Raw genomic sequence first — 11,428 nt, 5'->3', positions numbered from 1 at the left:
ATTTTTTCTTAATGTATTACAGCGATTTCTATTGTTCAGACTTGGCTTTTGCACTTTTTACTCTCTCAGCACAGTAAGGAAGACTTTAGATAATGCAGCAAACACATATGACAAAAGAGTCTATTTTCTATTTCATTCTAAGTTGCTTTTAAAAATTCTAACCTTGATGCATTGCATTGATCTCCCGACCTTCAATGGCTTACAACCCATAATGTGAAAAACACTATATGATGTGAATAGACAATACTGAAAAACATGCACTTCATTTTCTTCCAGTCTTTCTAAGATTCTTTAACTTCTAGTGCTGAGTCCAAAAATGGCTCAATCCATGTGACAGTCAAATGTCATCATCATCGTCTTCCTCCCTCCTCCTCTTCACTCAGAAACCAAGGATGAGAAACACAAGTAACTTCTGTATGCTCTTGTAAACACAACTGGGGAAGGACCCATCCCTGGTGGGCTCAGGAAAATCCTCTCTCCGGGGTGTGGCTCAAGTCAGCCCTTCAGCCTGTCTCTACCCAGTTACTCAGCTGTCGGTGCTGCTAACACAGGTGAGCTCGTGGTGTTTAGCTCCTAGACTCAGATCAAACTGCACACTTACTGTTCCACACAGGTCCTTTCAGGGACACTGATGACGTCTAAACCTGACTTTCCATCTTTATCAAATGAACACACTGGCACCTGCTCTGTTGTTGAAGATCAAATGAGAAATGCGAGTCCAGATCTTAGCCTGTCCTCTTGTGTCAACCTACATACCAAAGTATGCACTGTAAGACGACACAAGAGGAGACCTAGAGAGGAGGAAAGAGGAGCAATCTGGCTTAATTCAGACACATGCCATTGCCTAGAACCAGCCTTAGTGCAGATTAGTGTCCAAGAAATAGTCATTGGAGGCATGGATGAATGAGTGAATGAATGAATGAATGATGAGCTCACTCACAACTCATGCAAAGTGTACTCACAAGAGGCCAGCTCTAAAAAGCCCCAGCTGGACCTTACCAGTGCTGCCTGCCAGACACATACTAACTCGGGTCTACCCTCTATTCTGGGCCTGGGGATGCTCACCTAGCCCTTGGGTGGGAGATGGAGAGGGTAACCTCAGCTGGAAATGCTTGAGAAAATCCAATCTTCACCCCAGTGATCCCTGCTCTGGCCTGCAGTTCTCGCCTCTGGTGCCACCTGCAAGAGTCTTCAGATACCCAAGAGTCTTTCCAAAGGGCTTTAACTGAAAACTCATTTGTACTGCAAAAAGCACACCAGCCAGGGATGAGACCTAAGGAGGGGGTGTTACTCTTAGAGGGCTGTCGAGATCCAAGTTTAATGAACACTAAGAGTGAGGCTGGTATCCCTGGGTCACGCGCATGCAACCCTACGTATCTAGATTTCTGAGGGTTTCTAACTGGGCTGTGAAGAGCTGGACTCACAGAATCCCAAGGAGATAAAGAAGGCGGATGAAAGACTGGTTTTTGGCTTCTATGATCCTAATACACTGTGGCTTATCTTCCAAGTAAGACTATGGAAATGAACATGACTGTCACCACTGGCTGGAGAAACATGGACAAAGAAGGATGAGGGAATACATAAAATCAGATGCAGGGTGCTCTTAGTTCAGAGTCACTCCCCTGCTTCAAGCTGCTGCTTCTCTTGAAGTCCCAAATCTGGAAGAAAGGCCCTCTAACTACATACGTGAGTCATCGGACTCAGAAGTGCACCTTCTAGTATCTGCCATAGGAAAGCACCTGCTACAGCAATCCCAGACCACACTAACAGAGGAAGTGCATCCAGAACCAGCAGGCACCAAAGGGTCAGCAAAGTGGGCTGAGTGCTGGCCTCTCCCAACACACACCCACGTGGTCAGTCACTGTGGGGCACAGTTGCAATCCTCGTACTGGGGAGGCTGAGGAAGGAGGGGAGGGGAGCATGCTACATGGGGCACACCAGGGCAGGTGCAGTCGCACAGCCAAGGCCTTGTATCGATCAACCCAAACACCACCACCAACACCCCCTACATACACACACACACACACACACACACACACACACACACACACACAGGAACACACACAAGCTAGAACTTGTGTTAATATTACAGCAAATATATACAGCACATGATACAGTTAAGCATCTAAAGATAGCATATCAAGAATTATCCAACTAGGCCTGGAGTAAAATCACATGTATCCTTACAAGAGATGAGAAGTGACTCTGGGGACAGAGACACAATGGAAGGTGACATGACATGGCAAGCAAGTCATGGAAATAAACTTGAGGTAGGCAGGCTTCAAGTTGCTGCAGTAGGAACGATCGAAGGCCAGGACTGGGTCCCGAATTTGGGAGACTAGATTCCTGATGGCCCAGAAGAAGAGACACCTGGGGAGAGCTCTTAGGACAGTTCAAACACCGCAGGGCACACAAGCAAGTAGCAAAGTGAACCCCAGTCTGAATTTAAAGAGGGGTATGCCTTGGGGTGGCTAAAAACAAAGGGACTGCCCTTCCTCCTAACATCTGTAAGGGGCACACTACTTCTTCACAGTCCAGCATGCTAAGGGGCTGAGGCCATCACCAATACCCTTGGCATTGTGGGAGTACACAACGGAAGTATTAATCAGTCTCCATCCTGTTTCCCACATGAACACCAGGGACCATATCCTTCCTTCTTTCTTTTATCAAAGACACATGGGGCACCTATCAGGTGCCCAGGACCTTTGTACACAACATTGAACATGAAAGCCATGCTTCTGTCCATTTGGAGGGCTCTCTAAAGAAAAGATTTTCAGGTGGAGTGACTTTGGCCCCCAAGAGGATATTTAGGAATGTCTAGAGATAGTTTTGGTTGTCCTGATTGTCGGGGGCAGAGGGATGGGGACAGGGTGGGTGCTGCTTCCATCTATAGGGTAGAAGCCAGGAATGATGATAAACTGCTTTTGCACAGGACAAGGCCTTGCAAGTATGAATGCACCACTCCAAAATGTCAGCATTGCTGTGCATGGGGAATGATGTACCCTAGAGCCTCCAGAGGAGATAATACACTGGGTGGTGGTAGCTAGTGAGCTAAAGTGTGGGGACTGGGGGGCAAGAGCACAGAAAAAAGGCCTATCATCACAGGATAGGGGCCATGAGAAAGTGCTGTCTACAGCGGGGGGGGGGGGGGGGGGGGGGAGCCGGAGGCTTGAGGAGGAGCCCCCAGCAAGAACAGCAATGCTTCAGGGGAGCCTCACTCTCTGTGAGCTGGATTTCCTGAGAGTGAACAGGTGGGTGAGGCAGAGGTAGGCTCAGCTGAAGCAAGGAAGACTTGTCCTATTATATCCAGCAGGGAGAAGGGACATCTTGAGCATGTGAAGGTTTAACTTGGTGTTGAGAACATGGCTTGAAGCCAGGTCTCCACTGAAGTCCCTCCAATTCCCCCCCCCCCCTCTACCAACTGTGGCCTTGGACAAGATATATTGTATTTCTCAACCCATTGTTAGAAATAAGGCAGAGGCCAGCAGGGGAGCCTTCCGCCAGCGGTGGTAGGATTAATGAGAAAAAGCACAGGGACAAGTTGGCACGTTGCCACCAATAGCACACAATGTTCTTATTTCTGTTCTCAAAGGTCAATCTGGTCCATGGATACAGAATACAGTAGGGAAGGGTAATCAGACATTCCCTTACCAGAGTACAAAGCCGGACAAAAACAAAATACAGAAAATTCACAGACCCACTGTTAGTTATTTTGCGGCGCTCTTACCCTGCGAGGAAATGTCACGAAACACGACAGAATCCACTAACAAGAGTTTTATTAAGATAAGAGAGACAGACAAGTGTTCAGGCCTGTGGAAGAGACATGTGTGTGGAGAAGAAGAAGAAAGCCGGGAATATGGCGCCGGCTTATAAAGGCTGGGTGGCACATGCGTACACAGGTTGATGTGGCTATTCCACAAATGCGTGTAGATCACCACAAATGTGTGTGGATCACATGGTTGCATTGCACGCTCTTACACAACCATGCAAAGCCACGGGGTCCTGGTCATGCAAGACGCCTTGGCCCGGAAATGGCTATTTTGACCCAGAACTGGCTAGGTGGAAGTGTCTAGGTCTGCTGGACGTGACCAACCGTGGGGGCGTGTTGTGAATCTATCACCCACAGCTAGCTCAGGCAAGGCAGAGGTCCTGAAAGTTCTTGACCCAATATTATGGTTGATCTTAAGTAGCAGCCACATGAAGGGCTCCTGGGATGGCTGAAATTGCTACCCTCAGAAGGCACAGAGGTCCTAGACACAAGGACAATAAATATTCCATCCACCCAACAGTGAGAAGAGACAGCCAGTGACCACAGAAAGATCTTCACTGCAAAGATCTTCCCTCCTCAGTGATGGTGACCAACTTGAAGTCATTCCAGGAGATAACCCAGAACATGGGTCCCCTGAAGAACAAGACCCCTTACATGCACAGTTGTGCAAATCACTTTCTTCCATGCACAGCTATGTGAATGGGATGCCAATTTTCTAAAAAGGTGCTTGCCCAATGCTTGCTACATAAACCAGAACCCTGTTTCCTTGCCTCCCTCCCTCAGGTAGTGACTAGTCAAGACATGCTCACATTCACCATCCTCAGGTGGTACCCACTATTCCTTAAGTCCACTCTGGGTGAACTAAATCACACTTTCTAGAATCGAATTCTGTTTCACACTGTGCAATGAACAGGTTATGAGTAAGTGATGGTCAAAGTAGCATCATTTGTTCCTTTACTGTGACACAGTGGGATATGGAAGAAAACACCCAAAAGTCCCTTTGCATTCAGGAGTCTTCACTGCAAGTGAGACATAACATAAACCAGGTGACACAGCACACCCAACACTCACCAAGGTGGGGAGAGGGAGCCAAGAAGCTTGAAGACCACACACCACACACCACCGCAGACTACCTCCACCATCTCCCTCCAGAGGAAGTCCAGTGTCCAAGAGATACCACCACCCCAAATCACAGAAGCAAGTGACCAGCCTTTCTCTGCACATACTAAGTTGCTTTTATTAATCCAGAATGGCATGCTACGGATACTATACAGCATGGACATTTATTCATTACAAAAATGGCTTCCAAACCATTCAAAAGGAACCTGGAATAAGCATCAAACAGAACATTAACATCACAACTGTTAGGGAACATTCAAAGTATTCACAAAAAAATGTTATAGTTAGCATTTTAATAAACCAGAGAAAACCGGAGACAGTTTTACAATCGCTTCATGTCAACTACGATGGCACTGAAGGACAGGTCCCAGCTTTGTACAGCATTTTACAACATCAGCATGCCTAGGTTCTCTTGTTTTTAAAGTTCACCACCTACTTGTATGTAATATGCGTACATAAAAGCGGCAGCTGGTTTTTTTTTTCTTTTTTCTTTTTTTTTTCATTTAAGAGTAATCTAATATACAGAATTTTTGGCCCTTAAGGGTTTAGACCTCTTCATTTAAAATGCTTTCTGGACAGTCTGCTACCAAACACATTTTGTTATAGGTGACATTAAAACTACATACAAATCTATCTATGTAACGTCACAGCAAAACATGGCGAACAGAAAGTACAGCATCAAAAAAGAGGGAGAAAGCTAAAGTCACTGAGAATTTTGGCACATAAAAGATTTGCACACGGTCAGTCCATGTTCTAAGAGCACAGGGCAATTGACTAGGAGGTGGGGGAAACAGGGCGGTTCCCACGGCTGCTCAGACAGCTGCTAAGGTTCTCTCACTAATGTTCAAGTCTTGTTTTACATAATGGCTTTTAAAGCAACTTTTGTTAATGCTACCGATCCTTAATGCAACTATTATTGTCCATTTTGTGGCATCTGGGTTTTACACAGAAATAAACAAACAAACAAACAGAAGCCAAAAAAAGGAAACAAAAAAATATATACACATTTTATATATAAACTTAAAAACCTTGTACAAATGAGTTGTTATATATAAGATGCTTATGCTAAGGGGGAGGGACTTTATACAGTTTCAAGAAAAAAAAAAAAAAGAAAAACATACTTAAAAAGGGACGGACGTACAGGTGCAAGCAACCTCTAAAGCAATAAATACTACTGGTCCAACAGCGTGGATTCCGTTCATGGTGAGTAGCGTCCCCTGCCCCCAAAAGAACAACACCATGGAACAAGGTATATTAACACATTTTAACCTTTTGTTCTGTACATTTAAACAATAACAAGTAACATCACAATAAAAGTCGTTTCACACAGAAAAAAAAAAAAAAGGAAGAAAAAGAAAGAAACGGCACTGCATCCATCGTGCCCTCGTGGTTTAAAAACCGAGATGTAAAGTGATTGGCTCGCAAGCTCGTATTTAATACAAATAATACAGAACCAACTCCTTCTGGAGGGTGCTTCCAAACTGCTTCTCTCTCTTTTTTTTTCTTTTCGCTTTTTAATCAGTCTTTTAAAACTAAGCTATCCAAACTACATAACAGTTATGTATATATATATATTTTTTAAACGCTACAAAGACTTTAAACAGCTGTTGATAAAAATTTTGGTAGAATCATGAGGTTTCTCTCATCTACATATTTAAAAGGAGAAAGTGAAGTAAGGACGGGTCAAATATTGACCAATGAACTCGATAAACATCAACTCATGTAGCCACAGTGGCACAAAATGAAGAGTACAAAACAAAAGCTTTCCAAGCGGGGGGTGGGGCGGGGCGGGGCAAACCAAGGACCGGAAGGAAACACTTCAATCAAGCAGGGGGCGGTGGACAAGGCGCAGCTACTCTAAAGACTTGGTCACCAGAGACAGAGGCTGGGGCTGGGTCCCAGCCAGAGAGTTGTGGGAATGTAAGGAAGATGTTGACGGCTGTGCGAGCGATGAGGGGCCCAGGGGTGGCTGCAGGGCAGCAGGGGGCAGGTCCAGGGCCCCGTTGGGACAGAGGGCGGAGGCCTTGGCGTGGGCAGCTTCAGCCAGCAGGGGCGCGGGTGGCGGCGGCATCATGGACAGGTGGGCCAGCGGGTCGGGCTTCAGGGAGAGCGAGAGGGGCTGAGTCTGCTCAGTCTGTGACTTGGCGTCTCGGGGAGGGGAGCCTAGCAGATGCGGGGACGGGGGAGGAGAGTCTAGTAAGCTTCCATCTGAAGAGGGTGGGCTGAGGCAGCTGCCTTCACCTTGTATGTAGCGAACGCACTTTTTTTTTCTCCTAGAAACAGGGAGAGAGTTATCTGTGAATAAAGGGCAAAGACGCCAAGGTAGAGAGTTATCTAATGCTCACGAAAAGACGGTGTCACCTAAGGGGTGTCCCCTGCAAGTCATGCCAGGCAGGCACAGAGCAATTAAAGCAGTCACTTCAGGGGGCTGTGTGGCTCCCATGTCTACGTCTGCTCTGGCAAAGAAGGTGCCCTGCCCACGGCCTGCCCTCCCCGGACACCCAAGGGCCCCACTCCTTCCAGAATATATGTGAACAGACTAACGGAGGTCACCTGCACAGGGTGGCACAGATTCACCGGGCCGTGGTTTTATCTACGCGAAGACTAACATAATTTATTTTTCTTTGGGCTTGGAATGACCTTCCTTTCCCACCACATCATCTCGCCCGCCCTCCCGATCTCCCCCCCTCCCCACCCCCAGTCTCCAGCGATGCCTGAGTGTATTTAAAAGAGAAAGAAAGCTCCTTCCCCAGTGGCCTCTTATCAATATGAAACTCTCAGAATGCTGACTGTTGAGCCCACATAGCTGAAGGCAGCGTTAGCAGAGGCTTAAAGGTTTTAACGCACCACCACCTTGAGGCAGCGGTTCCCAGAGAGCTTTGGGGCTTGTCTGTTACGAACCACACCAAATCGAGAGGTCAGAACCAGGTGAGAGGGGAGGGGGAGGGGGGAGAACCAAACCAAACCAAACCAAACTGAAAAAACAAAATCAACCAAAAAAGAAAGAAAAAGAAAGAAGAGCCACCAAAAAACAGGTAGAAGAGAGTAAACAAAGGCAGGGGAGGGGAGAGGAAGAAAAACAGAAAATGATTCCAGAGTGCGAGAATAACTGGGTTGACATGGCCTGCAGGTTGTGGACAAAATTAAGATTCAAAGTTGTTGTTGTTGTTTTTAAATATTTTTGGTTTTGTTTTTTCCCCCTTAAAGATTTGGGACTTCCCCACCTCCTAGTGAGAATGCTGTCCCGAGTGAGAATGGTACACAGGGGTGCCCTGCCCCTGTCACAGGCTGAGGTCAGCAAGTCGAGTGCATGGCACAAGCTAGTCACAGAGAAGTGACAGGAAGAAGGGCAGGAGGGACCTGGGGGTCAGGGTCTGAACCAGAAAGACCAAATCCGCCCTACACCAGCACCATAGTCTCCTCTCTCCACGACCCACTTGTGTAGGAAGGAGGAAGGAGAATTTCAGAGCCTTTCTGACTTATCAAAGAATAAGGTGGGAAAAACCAACTCAAGAGATCAGGCAAGTGACTTCAAAGCCTTGCCCACCATTAATCGCTGGCTGATGGAACCTACTTAGTAGGAAAAGTGATCCCGGGGATCAACCCACTAATGCTGTAAAAACAATTCAGCCTTGGGAATGTGCTCATCCAAAGACTTCAGTACAGTATCAGAACCATGGTGGGTGGGTCTGCGCCATCCAAAACCAAGTGTGTGAGCACGGGCCAGCAACAGGTCACGGAAGAACCTCCAAGACACTGCCTAAGTGACCGCAACCCCCGTGGGACAGTGTCTCTGGCATTTGCGAGGATGGGGCTGCACTCTATCAATTCTTCTGGTCTAGGCCCAGGGCAGGGGGCCTGGGGCATGGACTCTGGAGAGTGGGAGGAGGGGAGGAAAGGAGAAAAGTGCGGAAGAGGGGGTGCTCAGTCCTCCCTGACTCCCAGAGGCTGAGTTTGGGGTAAGGGGCCTCGGGGCTGGGCCTCTAGCAGGCTTCCTTTCTCTCCCTGGACAGACTGGCACAGACTGGGGTCTGCTCCCCTCCCAGGGATGAAACCAACAGTTTAACCCCTCCATTTTAAATCACCTTAGCCTGCAGATCAAAGCATGCTCACAAACTAGGGTCTCCATGCATTTTGAAAACAGGAAGAAGAAAAGAAGGTGAGGGTGGGGAGGGAGAAAGCAAAACAGAGGGAGAAGGGGTGGGGAGGGGGAGAGGTGGGAGGGAGAGACAGCCAGAGGGAAGCAGTAGCAGCATTCCAGGCTCGGTTAGGGCGGGGCAAGAAGACAGGGAAGCAACTTGGTGGGCTCAAAACAGTCTGGTTAGGACGTCCTTAAATGCCAAATAAAATCAGAACCGAGTCCTGACCGCTAGGGGCACTGCTAAGGCTCTCCTCACCCCTCCCACTCTCCTCTCCAGGTCATGCGGAAATGCTGTGTGGGGAGCATTAGAACACAGGACGGGGAGACTATGGTGGTGGACTGATGTTCCCCCAGTAGGGCTGGCTGAGCCAAAGGGAGCTGGGGTACACATCAGGATGGGTCAAAAAATGCCTCCCTTCACAAGCACTTGTGTGTGTGTGTGTGTGTGTGTGTGTGTGTGTGTGTGTGTGTGTGTGTGCTGATTTTGTTTGTTTTCTGAATGTCCTATTGATTTTAGTATCTACCTCAGTGTGATTATGGCAATGTGTAAAGGAAGAGTTGGGGAAGGCGTTAATATTCTGGTCCACCCCTTGAAGTCCCACCCCTTGGTGCCGCCCTGCGTCCTGACGTAAAAGCCTCATTCTAAGGAAAAACTCCTCCCCTTCCTCTCTCTCTTCTGCTTTTCCTCCCAGGAAGTGCGCACCCTCAACCTCTCTCTCTCTTTCTCTGTCTCCTTCTTTCTTTCTCTTCATCTCTCTGTTATAATAAACTCTCCATGTGGATGCAGCGTCTGGGCTGTCAATTACTGGCCGCTGCCCCTGCCACCATGCCTGCATGGTGTGCATCTGCCCAGCATGTTTCCCTGCATGCTCGAGATACCCTCCAGTGTCCCCTACCTGGTGCAATAATTCATTACAGAAGGGGAATCAGTAACTCCTTGTTCAAGCTCCACACTGTGGCCTGCCCCCTTTTAGAGGTGTCTCGTAAGCAGCCATGTGTAGCTTCTCCTGGACACAATTCTAAGGGTGTTTCCTGATCCTATTTTGGAAGGTCTTCCTCAAACCAGCAGCAGGAATAAGCTTGCTAAAACATTTATACCACAAAAAGAAAAAACAAAAACAAAAATGTCCAAACAGAAGAAAAAATGGCAGCTAGAACTTCCTAGGGGCGGAGGCCAGAAAGAAGACTGGGTAGTGTCAGGGGCCTGCTGGACTTCATGCCCTCTGTCCAGGGGCGTTTCAGAAATGCTGCATTATGGACAGTCAGCCCCCAATGTGTGTTTTAGAGAACCAAGCTGTGGAAGGACAAAGAGGCCACAAAGGTTTTAATCTGGCAAAACAAAATAAAAACCCAATTAAAAAATTGTTATTGTTGGTGGTGGTGGTGGGAAAAATACCAAGAAATTTCTGGTTGGAGGGAGATAACCCACCATGGATTTAAGCAAAGATGGGTTGGTTATATTTGAGGCTGGTGGGTGGGGGAGGGCCGGGTGGGCATAGTCTATCCTTGTTAATGTCAGTACCAGCTTACAAAGCAGCCAAGGCTAAGTTTGCAGCAACTGATCTGATACCAAAAGCAACAGTTTATAAGTAAACATTCAGGAAAGAAATTATGAGACCATTACTGGTACCAGGGGCACTGTGGGGCACAGGCAACAGTGTCTATTATGACTTCTATGCCAGGGTGTTCTAATGTCTTAGGCTGGGCATTCGTAAAGTGTTAACCAACTTCTTACCTACAGAGGGTAAGCAGGTCCCTGACCTCCCTGGCTCACCCTGATTTAATACCTAACATCCTTCTACAGCTTTCTCATGAAGTCCCTGGAGATACTCTGTAAGATCTGTCATCTCCGAATGCTGTCCGCTCACAGGAAGTTGCTCTGCTGCTGGGTGTCTGTCTAAGGCCCAATTCCCCTACTCCGGGGCACAGGGCCATCTGTGTAGCTTTCCGTCAGCGATGAATCCCTGGCCCTCACTCCCTGGGGTCTTGTGTGGTCAGCAATCTCTCATACTGGCACCAGAGAAGGAGACACAGCAGACTCGTGGGCATGCATGTGATGGGATGAACATCTGATCTAACGTCTAGACACGGAGCACGGCAAGGAGATGGAGAAGAGGGACAGGTGACGTGGGAGGCACTACAAACAGGGATGTGTGTTTGGGGTGTTGAGATACCTACCATCATAATATTCCAAATTCAAAGACTGCTTGTATCAGAACAAAGAAACAACAAATTTAACCAAAGGTGGTCGTTAAAAGGAAAGGAAAGGAGATGGGTACTAGAGCGCATCCCTCCACCAAGAAGAAAGTACCTACACCTTCTCTGCCAGCACCCTGAGTTGGGAAAACTGCAGGCAGATCATGGGGCGCAATTTGGACTCTTCTGTACTGATCTGACGC

At 47.6% G+C, this 11,428-nt stretch overlaps 1 protein-coding gene across 43 annotated transcripts in view; it reads right to left on the bottom strand.

Moving 5' to 3' along the window:
• Positions 1-4,980: 4,980 nt before the first annotated feature.
• The window catches only part of Tcf7l2 (transcription factor 7 like 2), a 191,462-nt gene continuing 185,014 nt past the window's right edge, over positions 4,981-11,428 (bottom strand). For 27 of the 43 annotated variants that reach the window (XM_042265452.2, XM_042265438.2, XM_076563331.1 and 24 more), the window contains one exon: positions 4,981-7,161. In XM_042265452.2, coding sequence (XP_042121386.1) covers positions 6,741-7,161 — 421 coding nt within the window. In that variant the 3' untranslated portion in view covers positions 4,981-6,740. The remainder of the gene's footprint in view (positions 7,162-11,428) is intronic. The other 16 variants (XM_042265543.2, XM_042265550.2, XM_015997134.3 and 13 more) reach the window with 1 other exon arrangement.

Source organism: Peromyscus maniculatus, chromosome 1 (assembly GCF_049852395.1).
Source record: "Peromyscus maniculatus bairdii isolate BWxNUB_F1_BW_parent chromosome 1, HU_Pman_BW_mat_3.1, whole genome shotgun sequence".
NCBI classification, from domain to species: domain Eukaryota; kingdom Metazoa; phylum Chordata; class Mammalia; order Rodentia; family Cricetidae; genus Peromyscus; species Peromyscus maniculatus.
This window is presented reverse-complemented; position numbering and strand designations above follow the sequence as displayed.